At 31.5% G+C, this 14,695-nt stretch overlaps 1 protein-coding gene across 2 annotated transcripts in view; it reads left to right on the top strand.

Moving 5' to 3' along the window:
- The first annotated feature begins 7,284 nt into the window (after positions 1–7,284).
- LOC135193353 (angiotensin-converting enzyme-like) overlaps positions 7,285–14,695 on the top strand; it is a 40,188-nt gene continuing 32,777 nt past the window's right edge. The window contains exon 1 of one of the 2 annotated variants that reach the window (XM_064215271.1): positions 7,285–7,436. In XM_064215271.1, the coding sequence (XP_064071341.1) occupies positions 7,422–7,436 (15 nt within the window). In that variant the 5' untranslated portion in view covers positions 7,285–7,421. The remainder of the gene's footprint in view (positions 7,437–14,695) is intronic. The other variant, XM_064215270.1, reaches the window with a different exon arrangement.

Raw genomic sequence — 14,695 nt, forward strand, 5'->3', positions numbered from 1 at the left:
GGCCGGTTCTTCCTTTGAGAAATGTAACGTCGGCGTTCTTCATTTGATAGTTATATGTAATTAGCAACAAAATATTATACTTAAATACAAGAAGAACAATTCAAGAAATTTACTTGGTGGTTTTCTTTAAATAATTAATTTTTTTATTATTATATTTGTTTATGTCTGTAACTTTGTTGTATCTATCTATAATTAGTATTTTTTGATGTGCTGGCATATAATACTCGCAGACAACAGCTTTTAGTAAGCGTTGAGCCACAGAGAATAGAAGAATGATACCTTAGCTCAATTGCTTAATATTAGTCATACAACAGACTGACCCTTACATACATATTCATAATTCTAGTGTAACTCACTCTTAACACCGTAAACTTGCCGCTAATTTACCTATATCTCTACTGGCTCACTCCAAGGTAAAACTATATTTGTCGCGGTAGAAAAAACGTTTTGTATTGATTTAATTTCATTGTAAACTGACGACGTCTGTTCGCAGGTTTTACATTTGATTTTTTTTTGTACAGCCATAGCGCCGCTCTCTACCCGGCCAGTTATATTTTTCCGCTCTCTAAAATTAATTATTTGTTAAATAGTAACAGTGTTTATTACATTGTAATCAAAAATCCTCGTTATTTTCTGCACATCTACAGCTGGAGCTCAAAATAAGACCATAACCGATATTCTACATGCAGCGATCGTCCCATAATCACTCATCATTATTACGATATTTTTGCCGACCGTTCTATAGCCTCATTAAAAATTGTTTTAAAAAAATATTTCAATAGATTAAATAAATCAAAATTAAAAAAAAAAAATTGTATGCTTAGTATCTGCTGCTCTCATGGACTAGACGCTAATTGGTACTTAATATTAAACGCATGCCGTGTCTACATCATGAAAAATTTAATCATGTGTATTTTTGTGATTGTCATTTTGTTTTGTAGACCTTTAAACATAAAAATAAAAAAAAATCACTTGGACAAAAATCGGCTTACGCTATTCATTTATAAAAAGATTTTCTAACTGTTAACTTGTGAAATAGAAAATTATTTACAAGTTTGTTTAAAATATTACAGTGGACCATATTTGGATGAAATATTACGAAATATAGTTCATACCTAATCATGTTTAGATCTTATCTCACACAAATCCTTAGCACAAACTTAAAGTTTCAGAACGTATCACTTTCTTTCTTTCCAACTTAAGAAGAAACTACTTCAATTTAAAATTCATGTAAAATTCATTTATTTCTATTTGAAAATAATATTATTTCTGTTGTGCGCATTAATTTAGTAGTATGTTAATTTATAGTTTCAAGATCGATGGGGTTTTTGTATTGTTTTAAGAATTAATAAAATTATAATGCTAGCATTCTTGCCACCATTCCACGTGGTCATTATTTATACATTATATATTTAAAATTTTTAGTACTACATATATAGTTAAGGCCTTAATGCAACTAATTGTAATGTACTTTATATATTGCTTCCGATAATGGTCATGACGTAAAGTGAGTTCAAGCCTGTTCAAGCTAATGCTAAAAATTTTAAAGTCATATTTTAGTATATATTAATGTATAGTTTTATCTTATGTTGTCATTCTTTTTATAAAATTATATTTTGTATCTTCAAATAAAAGTTACACCGATGAGGTGTTTGCTGTCATTGGTCAGTTTCATTTGTCTATTATTTACTTAAGACACTCAGGAACAAGTACTTTATTTACCTGCTTACGTACTTTAAAATGTTAGAATAGAATGTATTTGCGCATGCGAAACATTTATTTCAAGTACTGTAAATCTATTCTTGTATTTTATTTCTTAAAATACTGCAAAAAATAAATCAAAGTTATTTCTGTTCTAAAACCAAGTTATGTTCTTCAAAATATAATGTCCTCTACCTCAAAATAAAATAGCATATCTTCTTCAACAATTATTCACAATGATTCCTTCAAAAGCATTTTTTAAGTTGAGCCACATTCAAAATTTTTAGTAAATCCTACAGTTATATTGAAAAGTTAGACGGTTAAGTTGCATACTTTCTACAACTTTTGAAGTGCTTATCTCACCAACTATAGACTTAAATATAAAAGTTAAGTTTAAAACATCTCTAAAGTTTGTCATTTTTTTATGATTCCATTACAAATGTGTTGCGAGTTGTTCAACTCGCAATGTTTGTTTATGGTGGTCAAATTTTACAGATTAATTCAGTTGTAATGGTAATGCATTTCTGTGCTAACCATGACCGGGTCCACACACAGGATTGGCTCCTGACAAAGCAGCTCTTCAAGGCTAAACAACTTATACACGAAATTTTGTGTGATTATTTAAAAAAATATGTTTATTTATTATATCGTAATTTCAGTACACCTTTCGCTCTCTTTTTGGAAATTTTGATCAAAATTTAACGGATTCTAGAAAAATCCTTCCAACCTAATTTTATATACATACATCAATGATTGTACATAAACATAAAACAATGAAACACTTCTATCCTTTACGATTTTCCTTGAACATTTAGCCTTAACGTGAGATAAATTATTATTAAATCGATGTTGTGATTGCTTTAAATGATGTCTGATTATTTCGTTTTTGAGGTTATTTTTTTTTTCTTTACTATACAAGGGCACAACTGTAAAAATAAACGATTAAAATAAGATACGATTAGTTATTTTTGTATAATATTAAAAAAAAAAATATATTCTTTTCTGTAGTTTACTAGTTCTTAATATATTAAACATTTTATATAATAAAGTATTTTTTATTTATAAATGTCTTTTATTAAATTAAAGCTCTACTATACTTCATTTGTATAAAAGTGACGTGATGTACCTTCGCTATTTCCTTCATGCCTTCATTCTTTATTTTAGAACATCCGCTAACATTGACATAACAAAAATCTACTTTTTTTAATTAAACAACATCCACGGGTTTACAGTTGCAGTTGCATTTTTTGCTAATTACCGAATTTTTACACGCATTTTATGGAGGCATAGAGTATTCTATGATTTACAACATTACAGAAAAATAAAGTGATATTTTATTAGCAAAATGAGTAACCCTTACATACATATATTTGAATTCATATAATTAAAAGTGTGTTTGATGTAAAATATTCAAAGTAATGTATTAAACAATAGTTTTAAATAATGCATTAAATTAATATGTTACTAAAATTTCGCTTCACTCAGGTAAAATATATAGAACATTTAGCGTATAGAAGAAAAGAAGTGAAATTAAATAGATAAAAAAGAAAATAATTTAAAATACTTAAAACTAGTTAGCTAGTTAGTTACCTAATAGTTCTAACTTCGAATTAATATAACGTATTTCGTAATTCGTATAGTCATCAAAATACCTCGATTAAACGATCATGTGGATGTGATATGTTGTCGACTAAAAATTATTATTTTTTAAAGATATATAAATAATATTGTTGTTATAGGTATTGTGATAGGTTTCGATCGCGTCTAGCGTATACCTGCGCGAAATTATTATTAATATAGGTTCATTATTACATAGGCAATACATATGACCGGTGTTTTGGCTGGCTTTTATTATTATTATTTTTTAACAAGAGTTAAAATATGTTAAGATATATTTCCCACATGTAGAACATAATGAGGAGGAGAAAGTGCCCTTATATAAACGTATTATCGCATTCATCCGTTCTACGATATCAATTTCATTGATTCAATTAGCAAATAACTTAAATGAATGAACAATATACTATTTAATTTACATAAGAAATATTAAAATAGGCTTTAACTATATATAAATAAGAATTAAAATAGTAACTGTATATATTACGACCGCCTGGAATGTTGGCAAGAATGTTAGTAATATTTCCCTTTTCATTGTTCCAGTTCCGATTCTCTGGGCAAAAAATGAAGAAGTCCTCCAGTTACCAGAGGAGGGAATAAGGCGAGGTGTTGTACTTTTAATGAAAGTTTTAGCATTACTACTCCAAGGTGTTTCAACTACAAATGGTATAAGAGACGAATTTTTGGATCGCTTTTTCGCTTTAGATTTTTCCGCAAGGGCAACATTTGAAATTTTCCTCACATCGATGCTCTATATGGAATGGGAAGTGTCGCTTGAGTCCAAGAATACTCATCTAGAGATCATTTTAAAATTTGAACATGACATCGATTTGATTGTTTAGGCTGGATTGGACTCGCGCGTAGAAAATACATTAATTAAACGATAAAGAATAGTCTAGTATGCCTTCATCAAACAGTGGTGCACCAATTAGGCAACGTGTATCTTTATGATAAATTTTAATGCTAGATGCAATTTAATTTTTCAGTAACGAAAGTTCCGAGGGACATAACATCTTACTTTCAAACGTTGACGGCGCATTCACGATATAAGTGATGGCAACAATTTTTGACAGTATCAATACCTCCAACAGTTGGCACATCTGCCAGTTTGTCATCCTATTTAAAACAAAAAAAGATTATTAGGATTTGTATAGGCTACCTCACTATTGTAATTTGTAGAATAGGAAAATTAATTCATGATGTCATTATCATATATTATTTTTCCTTTTGTCATCAAGTCTTTTCAGACTGTTTCACGCGTGTTACCTCATTCTGCAATCACAATACGCTACGTTTTATAAAGAGCAATTGTTTACAAATATAACAACTGCATATAACTAAACTATATAATTCAATTATAAAAACATGCAATAAAATCAATGAAGTGGAGTAACTAAGGAGTGACGTTACATATACAAGGTCTTTATACAAAAACAATAATAGCTTTATAATTCTGTTTATAATTTTACTATCTAACCGCATCGGTTTCACATGTGTATAACAAGAATCTATATACAACTATGAGATTGAAAAACAAACGTAAAAAGAAAAATTCTTCATTTTTACGGCTGGGAAAGTTGAAATTATTGGCTTTTCTCTCTTTTTACCACAGTGTGCATTAATTATATATATATTATTCTATCTAACGGTGAAAACCACATTAAAATCCGTTGCGTATTTCAAAAGATCTAAGCGTACAAAATGCGGGAAACGACTTTGTTTTAAAGTATGTAGAGAAATTGAAAGTTTATGAGAGCCAAATTGAATAAATTATATTTTGATAAAATCAATCTTGGTGATAAGTGGTAAAATAACAGACGGGGTACAGAAAATGATATTTTGATGATTTGATTTGAGACTTACCAACTACGCAAGACATACTTATTATAGTATATCATTATGTACGCAAATACAGGTGCACTCTCACTCTCACTTTCATTTTCTGATGCGATGGCTGATAAGGTACGACTGGAAGGAGTTCAGGCGAAACAACGGCTTTACTACTTTTGTGGCTCAGGAATGTACACACGTCTAATTTCTAGACTGCTGTTACTAAGAAATTTTGCAGTCAAAAACCTCATTAACTTTTTATCAATCGGAAATTAGCTTTGAATCCAGGACTAGACCTGACCCTCCCCCAAATCCACGGGGACGGAGCTGCATGCGAAAACTAGTCTTCTACATAAACACGAAATCTTAAGTTTACACAACGTGATGATTGATCTAAATTGAAGCTTCCAAAACCGAGCACGCTACAAAAACTTACTGTTTAGGAGTTTCTAGAAGGAATCAATAATTGGAATCCAATAATGAAATTCTTATTTTAAGAAAAACACATTACAATAATGTATCAACTCCAATACTCTATTATTACAACTTAAAGTTATTGTTTACTTAATATATAATTGACTTATAACTATAAAATAATTGTATTATATAAAATAATTATATTGGTATATTTTTGACTTTACCTTTTTTATGATCGCCTCGTTGATCTAGTTGCTAGATCCTGGGTCCAAGCAACAGATCGGGCTGATGAAAAGCAACTAAATTTGTTCGTCGAAAAGTTCTCAGTAACAGCCTAGAGTCCGGAATATAAAGGTTTTGACATTGCAGTGTCTCGCAAAACACGGAATTCCATTGGTCGTGCACCTTAACTGTTTCCGGTCATGTCGGATTTACTATCCCATCGGATTATGAGAGTGAGGGATTAGAGAGCGCACCTGTGCTTGCGCACAGACTGGTGCCTTATAATATATGTCCGGCTGTTCTCTCTTGCGATTGGCTGAATGACTGACGTGACTGAAATCTGTTTGGACGACATCATCTATTTTATATGGTACAAACTGCCCATCCCATCATCATACGATTAGGAATTTTTTTTAATTAAAAAAATAAAAACCATTCTGCAATTCGATCGCAGCGTACTTTAAGTTATTATTTGTAAACAATACTGTCGATATATTGACAATAACCATTAGTTTGAAGGACTAATGTATTGCTTAATTGAACTGTGGTAGCTCAGTGAAAAAAACGTCGGCTTTAACCAAATTGTGTTGAAATCCTTTGAACTCCATATTTAATAATGGTATCCTCCGATAAGATTACAATCCGACCCTTTTGGAAAGAGAGAGCAGCCATAGGCTATGGGTTTCTCGTGCTTTCAACTATTTAATTATTAATGAATACATAAAAAATCCTATTGACCTAGTGGTTAAAACTAAGTGCCTTTTCGGTTAAAACCAAGTCATGAAAGGAAACATCGCCATGATACTTGCATATTTCGGAGTAAATTCTGTCTCATTTGAATCCCCCAATATACAGAGTTGTGTGATGTAAATTGTTCCAAAATATATTTTGGGGTCCACACCGTAAAACAAGATCAAGACCTTTATTAAACATCAGAGCACTATACCCATTTATTGATTGTCAAAGAATCTATTATGTGTTCGGAAAGAAACACCTCAGATCTGAGAAAACCCGATGAAAGAAACTCAGCGGAATTCACAGACACGGAGCCCATTGCCTAAAAAGTTTCTCGTCACTAAATATAAAATTAATACATTTTAGGAGTTCTTTTTTTGCGACATGGTTCGTAAATTATACGAACAATATTTTGTAGATACTGGAATTTACTACAAGCTGGAACCTACCTATAATCGGCCATAACAATATCGATTTCCATAGTTACCAAAGAGATATATAGTTTAGGCATTTCCTATATGATATTTACCTTTACATTCATTATATAGCAATCTAGGTTATAGATAACAAAAATTTTATTATAGTCCGAGCGACTATAACCGCACTCCTCTCAATGACCAATTATAGCTCCGAATAGCTTAATGAAGTAATAAAACTGCGGTTATTTCTTCATTCTATATCAAAAGATAAGCGTTCACTCCTCCAGCAACGAAATTTGCTCCAACTATTAATCAATCTAATTCATCCAAGCTTTCGTATTGCAAACTGAATGATATTGTGATAGACTCAGTTGTGACTCGGTTGTCTTGCGGGTTGGACGTGTTGCCGGTGCAGTTCAAAGTGTACAAACCGCCAAGATATTGTTCTGATGACGTCTAAATATAATTGGTACAACCGTCATGTCTAAAGTCAAGGTAATCAAAATGATTCTAGCGTTTCGCTTTCGTTTATATTTACGTTTTGTTTGTGTTAAGTAAATTTTCTTGATAATGTTGTATGTGTTAGATAAATTTATATATATTGTTTTGTTCCAAGACCTTGAAAGAGCGTTTTAAATTGAAATATTTTTGTCAATTGATCGAAATCAAATTCTGAATTTAAAACGACTAGTTACGTTACCTTTGAATTGACATATTTTCGTTACACAAGGAATATAAGAATACTTATACAGATCATGGACTTCATGAATATGCGCATATTATATTAAAAAAATCATCTAAAAAAAAAACAATTGGTGATTCATTTTATGATCAAAAAAAATATAATTAATTTTCTTATTTTAATTCATAGTCACGGATTCTTTTACGATTTCCTTGTACTTGGAAAAAAGGTGATTAACAGGTTTTGGTAATACTTAATTTATTATGGCTGCTTGCAATTAATTATTTCTAATTTGAAAATCGAATAATTACAAAAGAACAGTTACTGTCTTGTGACTTTGCGTGGAAGTAACTCTACTTGTACAATTATGCTTGTTTTTATTTGTTTGTAGTTGTGAAACAAGAACGTTTTATTTAATTAAAATCTATATGTTTACTTTATCCCAATAATTAATTAAATACAAATAATTAATTATTCCAAGACTGTATGTTATGGCTGTGAATATTTGACTCTATATACTCTGTAAGTATCATAAGTGGAGTCTAGGGTGTTGAAACATTATTTTTTCATAATAAAATAATTTAGTGTACTTAAAAATACGGGCCGAGGAAATGAGGGTCTGTGTCAAACAACCAAGCCGATATTATAATAATTTGTTGGAAACATTTTAAAACTTATATAAATTTGTATAAAACTAAATGTGCAATTCGGTTTCACTTCCCTTAAAGGACAGTTATATGATATAAAATCAGCCAATGGGCTATTGACATAAAAATAAACACATAACTTTTATTATTCCGACCGTTGGCAACGAACTAAACACATACAGACATCTCAAGATTCAGATCAAATAGCATTCGCTAAGGTATATAATGACTAAATAACCACCGCGTAAGAGACACGGCAGTTAATAGCCCACATATTGTTTCAACAACGATAGCCGAGGTTACTGGGAGGAACAGAAACTGGAAACTTAGTTATTCACATTTTAAATTCGCCTCTAATCCTTCACAGAAGTAAAACGTAAAACTTGATACGGCGACATTTCTACGTATGCTTTTTCTAAAAATGCGATAAGTCCTTTTTCCAGCGAACATTTCCAGGCTATAAACTTAATAAACTGTCTAAACACTTAATATATACATATAATAAAATTGGAGTGTCATTGGAGTTGTAATATTCAAATAACCGCTTTTTACTAAATGCATATGTATATATACACGGTACATCATGTACCACATGTACCAAAATATGTTTTTTTTTACAATTTTTATCCGCCTATCTGTCTGTCTGTTTGTTCCGGCTAATCTCTGGAACAGCTGGATCGATTTTGACGGGACTTTCACTGGAAGATAGCTGATGTAATAAAGAGTAACTTAAGGCTTACTTTTATTTTAAAATTATACATAAAATTAGAATAATAAAGTTATTATTTTAAGTTTTTAAGTATTAAATTCAAATATTATTTACTAGCTTTACCCGCGACTCGACATTATTCAATAACTCGTATACTTTTTTAAAAACGTTGCTTTCTCATTAATAAAGAACGTTAAAGTTATACAATGTCGTTTAACGACTTTTGCAATATCCTATTTTATTGTTTTAAAAGAACATTTTTATTGAAATATTTTCTTTACCTAGCCAATAATACATCATAATTTTAAAAAGCCATATATACATATATGGAATCAAATATTATACTAAAAGTAACATTTGCAAATATTTATCTAAAATCGTCTAATAATGTTGTCATTTAATATTTTGTTAAACGACAGTATTTGTCAATAGTTAGTTAATTGCAATAGTTTAGACTATAACTTCGTGACAGTAAAATTAATATTATACTTTTAGCTATTTAATCTATTACGCTGTATGTCTGTTCGTAAAAGTGCGTTTGATTTTACTTATTTCAAATTGCTATAGCTATCTAGTTTCTTGTTATCAGGTTGTTTAAAATTGATTCCTATTTTGAACCGAATAAAGATGAAATAAATATACACATAATTTTAATTGCATTGACAACAAGCTGTTTAAAGATTCAATCTTTTTTCTTAAATTCTATTAGGAATGAATTTAGCATTTAGCTCTAAAATCAGATGCAATATACATGCATAATTATGTACTAATCGAAATTGAATTGAACGTAATGTTTACAGCGTTTCCTTGTACTTGTAATTTTCATTATCTGTAAGAAAAATGAGGGTTGATTTATGGTTTAGAAATATGTTCGCACTTTTCGTCCAAGGTCGAATGTTTGAAATGCAAACGGCACAAAGATATAATTTGGAAATCTGTAATTGATCGGGAATTTCGTTTAAAATAGATTTTACAGAACCGACAAAAAATAAATACGAAAGCGAGAAAATTAAAAATATGTTAAAATGAACCCGATAACAATATATATTCGATTCGATATATTATACGACTAAGCTTTTCGGGATTTTATATTAGTTAGATACTAGAATACTTTTGGTACTGGAAGCAATTAGTTTTATTGTGTTGTTATATTTCAGATACAACAAATCAAAAAAACCCTGTGAAGACGTATGAACCGTGCCTTTGGTTTATCTTCCTTTTGTTTGGTTGCAAGTATTTTTTTTTATTGCAGTTTTTTTTTTTCCTGTTATGTGTCAGTTTTCTTTGGTCAGTTTATCTTAGTGGAATTCTTATTTTCTAGGCTAATCTGAATCGTTTACAGTATGCCTGTCTATATGCCCATGAACTGATTATCACTTTTAGGTATGGATTGCCATTGTAAGGTTACAGTTAAGAATCTCCTTAGTAGCCGTTTGTGCCTTATTCGCTAGTTTGCCTGCCGCGTGGTTACTGTCATTAGTGTTATGTACGACTACATAGCTAGCTTATAAGTCCGTAGATCCCGAGGCCCCAGGTTATGTAAAGTGTTGGTTCTGTACCTAATCGCTTTCCGGTTGTTTTTGAATTAAATGCTGCCAATGAATAATGAGGGCCAAGATAGAGAGCGTACATACTCGTGGACTGTAATAGCTATCCAGCACAGTTCCGGATTTCCCGTTCGAATTTACCAACGAGTTTCGAATTCGTGCGTACGGAATAGTCTCCCGGTGAAGTTTGACAATATAAAGTGGCAGCAACGAGTTTAAATTGAGTAAATTGTTAACGAAATCGAATTCAAGTGAACTCTCGATGCTGATCGATGGTCGTTGCGATTTCCGATATTTTGGGGAATTGATAGCAGTTTTCTAATTTACATATGTGTGAATATTGGTAGCAGATAAAATGGTTTTATATGTACTACAAAACTATTTAAAGTCTGTCTCAAGCACTCAGTGATATATACAACATAATATATTAATAACTAAATATTATTATTATTTAGGAAAGCTCAACGCACTGACACGTAACATTAATGAAAATGAAGAAAAGAAAAGATTAAATTACATAAAGCAATACCATCTTCCCAGATAGGAAAGTAAAACGACTTGGTATCAAATCGAATAGTTCAAGTTCTCAATTCCAGGGCCAAAGTGTAGGATCGCGTGTCACTTTCTCTCAATTGTAGCAATAATCTACTTAACCTCTGGTCGTTGACCTCTTCATTGCAAGATCAGGGCTGTCAGATACTAGACAATAGCATTATGTTCATTATTAATAAACCCTTACTTTTTAATAATATCGTTATCGTTATAAAACATACCAATTCCTGTGATATGATTGATAAAATTTAAAATTTTTAATTGTAAAATAGTTGACTTTATATTAGTTATTTTTGTTTTTTCGGCAGCCCTAAAGTTACAGGCCCTGTCACAAGGGAATCGCAGCTATGTCATACTTATTTAGGTCAAAGGCTCGTTAATGTGATTGACTGTGTGAACTTGGCTTATATCTGAATTAGAATAATCGATAACTGTTACCGTTGGATGAGAACAAGTTAGTAGCTGAACAACTATACTAGCTGAACCTGCGGCTTTACCCGCGCGATTTATAAATCACAAAATTCCAAACCCCGTTTTACTCCTTTAGGGGTGGAGTCTCGTAAAATCCGTTCTTAGCGAATCTCTACAACCTATAGGGAACCTACCAGCCAAATTTCAAGTTTGTAGTTACTATCGTTTCTGAAATTTCGTGATTAATCAGTTTTTGGTATTTCGCTTTTAGGTATATAGATAAAATGCGAGTATGTTATTGCTGTGTTTATTTTCGTGATAATATGTTAATCACGAAAATGAACACAGCGGTTTATTATGTCGTGGATAATGACAGAATCAAGATACGCATCCATACATTTCATTAAATAATATAATATGTATTTATGTGCAAATTCTAGAAATATATAATAATTATTATATGCCTTTATATTAAACCTGCACCTAATTTCTATTATCCACCCGTAACCCGTAACCTTCTCCTCAAAAAGGAAGAAGAGTCCTTAGTCCAGCAGTAGGAAAATTTACAGGCTGTTACTATATATTGATCTACGAGTATAATTACTATTTACTTTTGGGCCCCATAGTAGGATCCCCATAGTGTCGCGGTCGTTTTTATGTGTCGCGGGCAACTAAATTAATAAGCCAATTAATTAACAGCCTAGCCTTTTTACTAAGCAGCGTAATATAGTCTGTTCCAGTCGAATAAAGATAAACAAGCCTTAGATTTACGTATTCTACGATTTTCTAATAGTTCAGCTATATTTTCCACTACTACATTACTTGACTAATATATTTTTATTTATATTAACACACTATTCTTTTAATAAACTTATATCCACTTTAATTTTACTCCCATTGCCTTTTGATTTTGATTTACAAAATTACCATTTTTTTTTCCAATTCATAATATCGTAGATTAATCAAGCTCACCGTGACTCGGTCAATAATATCGCTTAAATTAAATGTCAAATACTGTTTGTTTGGCTTTTGTCCTCTTGGTGTAGGGATAGACATTACCGTCTTTACCATTGGGTACATGGGGCACGTGCCCAGGGCCCCCATCCTGAGAGGGCCCCGAAGAACCAACAATTTCCTTCACACGTTTGTGCTCACGTTGATTGGTATGTATATTTTCGAAAGTGATTTGTAAGAAATACTAACATATTTATCGAAAAAAGTTCGATAGTCAATATTAAAAGTAGAAAGACGTGCTCTTCATGATATAAGGTATACTATAAAATAGCCATAATATTGTACAACCAATCAGATTCCTACGAATTTACGAAAATTACCGCATCGTTTATTTGAAACTATACTTAAGGCCTGGCTATAAGCAAAGTATTTGTACATGTTAGTAAATATCTACCAAAAGGGCCCGAAACTCTTGGGTGCCCAAGGGCCCCAACATAGTTTGAGCCGGCTCTGGGGATAGACTATACACTGGATTTCTCACCCTTCAAACCGGAACACGACAATACTAAGTGCAGTTTAACTCCAAGTAGAAGGTTGATATTTTCTCAGAACAACTCGCAATCTGTCCTTAGGAAAAAGGATTACATTAGGTTAATTACACTAACACGCGATCCCACTCTAAGTAAACGGGTGTGCTTTAAAATGTTCCGTATTTATATCGTATGTAATCTTTTGTAATATATAGTTTGTAATATTTTGTAATATATAAGTTGTACCTTGTATTTTTTACAGCTGTTAGGACGTACTTATATATAAACACATAAGTACTCTTTAATTGATAGAAAAGCTGACTGGTAATAAAATTGACGACATTTTGTCATTGAAAGAGTCAGCTGTTATTTATTTTTATTTATTTTAGGCAGTCCTACGAACGAATAGGACTCCCGATGATAAAATGTCACCTGCGCTCTTAGACACAGGGTTGAACCGCCATAACGCTAACGTATAGTCTATCAAATGACATATAAAAAAAAACAACTTTGACATTGAATTAACGCGACATCATTGGTCGAGATCTTCAATAATCTATGAATTCCATATTCATTATGGTTTCGTGAATGAAATGCGTTTTCAATGGGGGGAAGTTGTAGTCAGAAATAATTAAAATTAAAGTGAATAAAAGAAATTAAATGAATTAGTCTGGGTCTAAATTTTATTATATAAAACTTCCTATAGTGTAATTTAGCAGAACGTATGTAATCTAAGGTTAGTTTATCTTCTTCTCCGATTGCAATAGGCTTTAGTCAGTACGGCATACTTATTAGATATTGTTGTGTATGTGTTGTGTGTGGCTCACTCACCCTTAGGTTCAAAGGTAGATGGCGCATTGACTACGAGTATATAAGGAATGATTAATATCTCTTAGAGCGCTAATGTCTACTGGATGGGGACCACTTACCATCAAATGGCCCATTTGCACGTCCTATGTAATAAAAAATAATAATGAATGTTATTAGTAAGTGCGGCATTTTAGCGCTTTTCTTTGTCAATCGTGGGAAGTTACATGACAAGTCAACAAATCTTAAACGCGATCATTCAATCACGTTGAGAATGAAAAGATGTAGTAATTAAAGTTTTAATCGATATAAAATTGTACTCAACTGTAAAACACGAGAAAAACTATATAAATAATACAACTACATGTTACTTTTTGAGTAAACTTGGCGGTTGGTTCAAAGTTCGTGTAGCGTTTATACTGAGACTTCTTATATAATTCTTAATTGTCCAATTTTTTATTTCATATAAAATTGAATAAAACTTTTCTTACCTATAAATTTATAAAATAAATCATCTCAATCGATTCACATTTAGCAAAGACATCGAATAACATAAAAAAAAGTAATGTTGCCCTACCTATTCACTATAACATAAAATAGTTTACTTTACTTGGTTGTATGGCTTTGTGCAAGCCCGTCTGGGTAGGTTAGCCACTCATCAGATATTCTACCGCCAAACTCAGTGATGTTGTGTTCGCGTTTGAAGGGTGAGTGAGCCAGTGTAACTACAGGCAGTGTGTACTTAATAAAAAACTTCTTAATAAAAATTTCGAAGTTGATTTTTCGTAGATAAATGTGGAGGCTTGGAATTAATCCTCCAATAGGAGTCGGTACGATACACAGGTAGCAGATTTTCACCAGACTCATGCAGCCTCACAATGTTTTCTTTCACCGTACGAAATAAATTATAAACTC

Source organism: Vanessa tameamea, chromosome 7, assembly GCF_037043105.1.
Source record: "Vanessa tameamea isolate UH-Manoa-2023 chromosome 7, ilVanTame1 primary haplotype, whole genome shotgun sequence".
NCBI lineage: Eukaryota > Metazoa > Arthropoda > Insecta > Lepidoptera > Nymphalidae > Vanessa > Vanessa tameamea.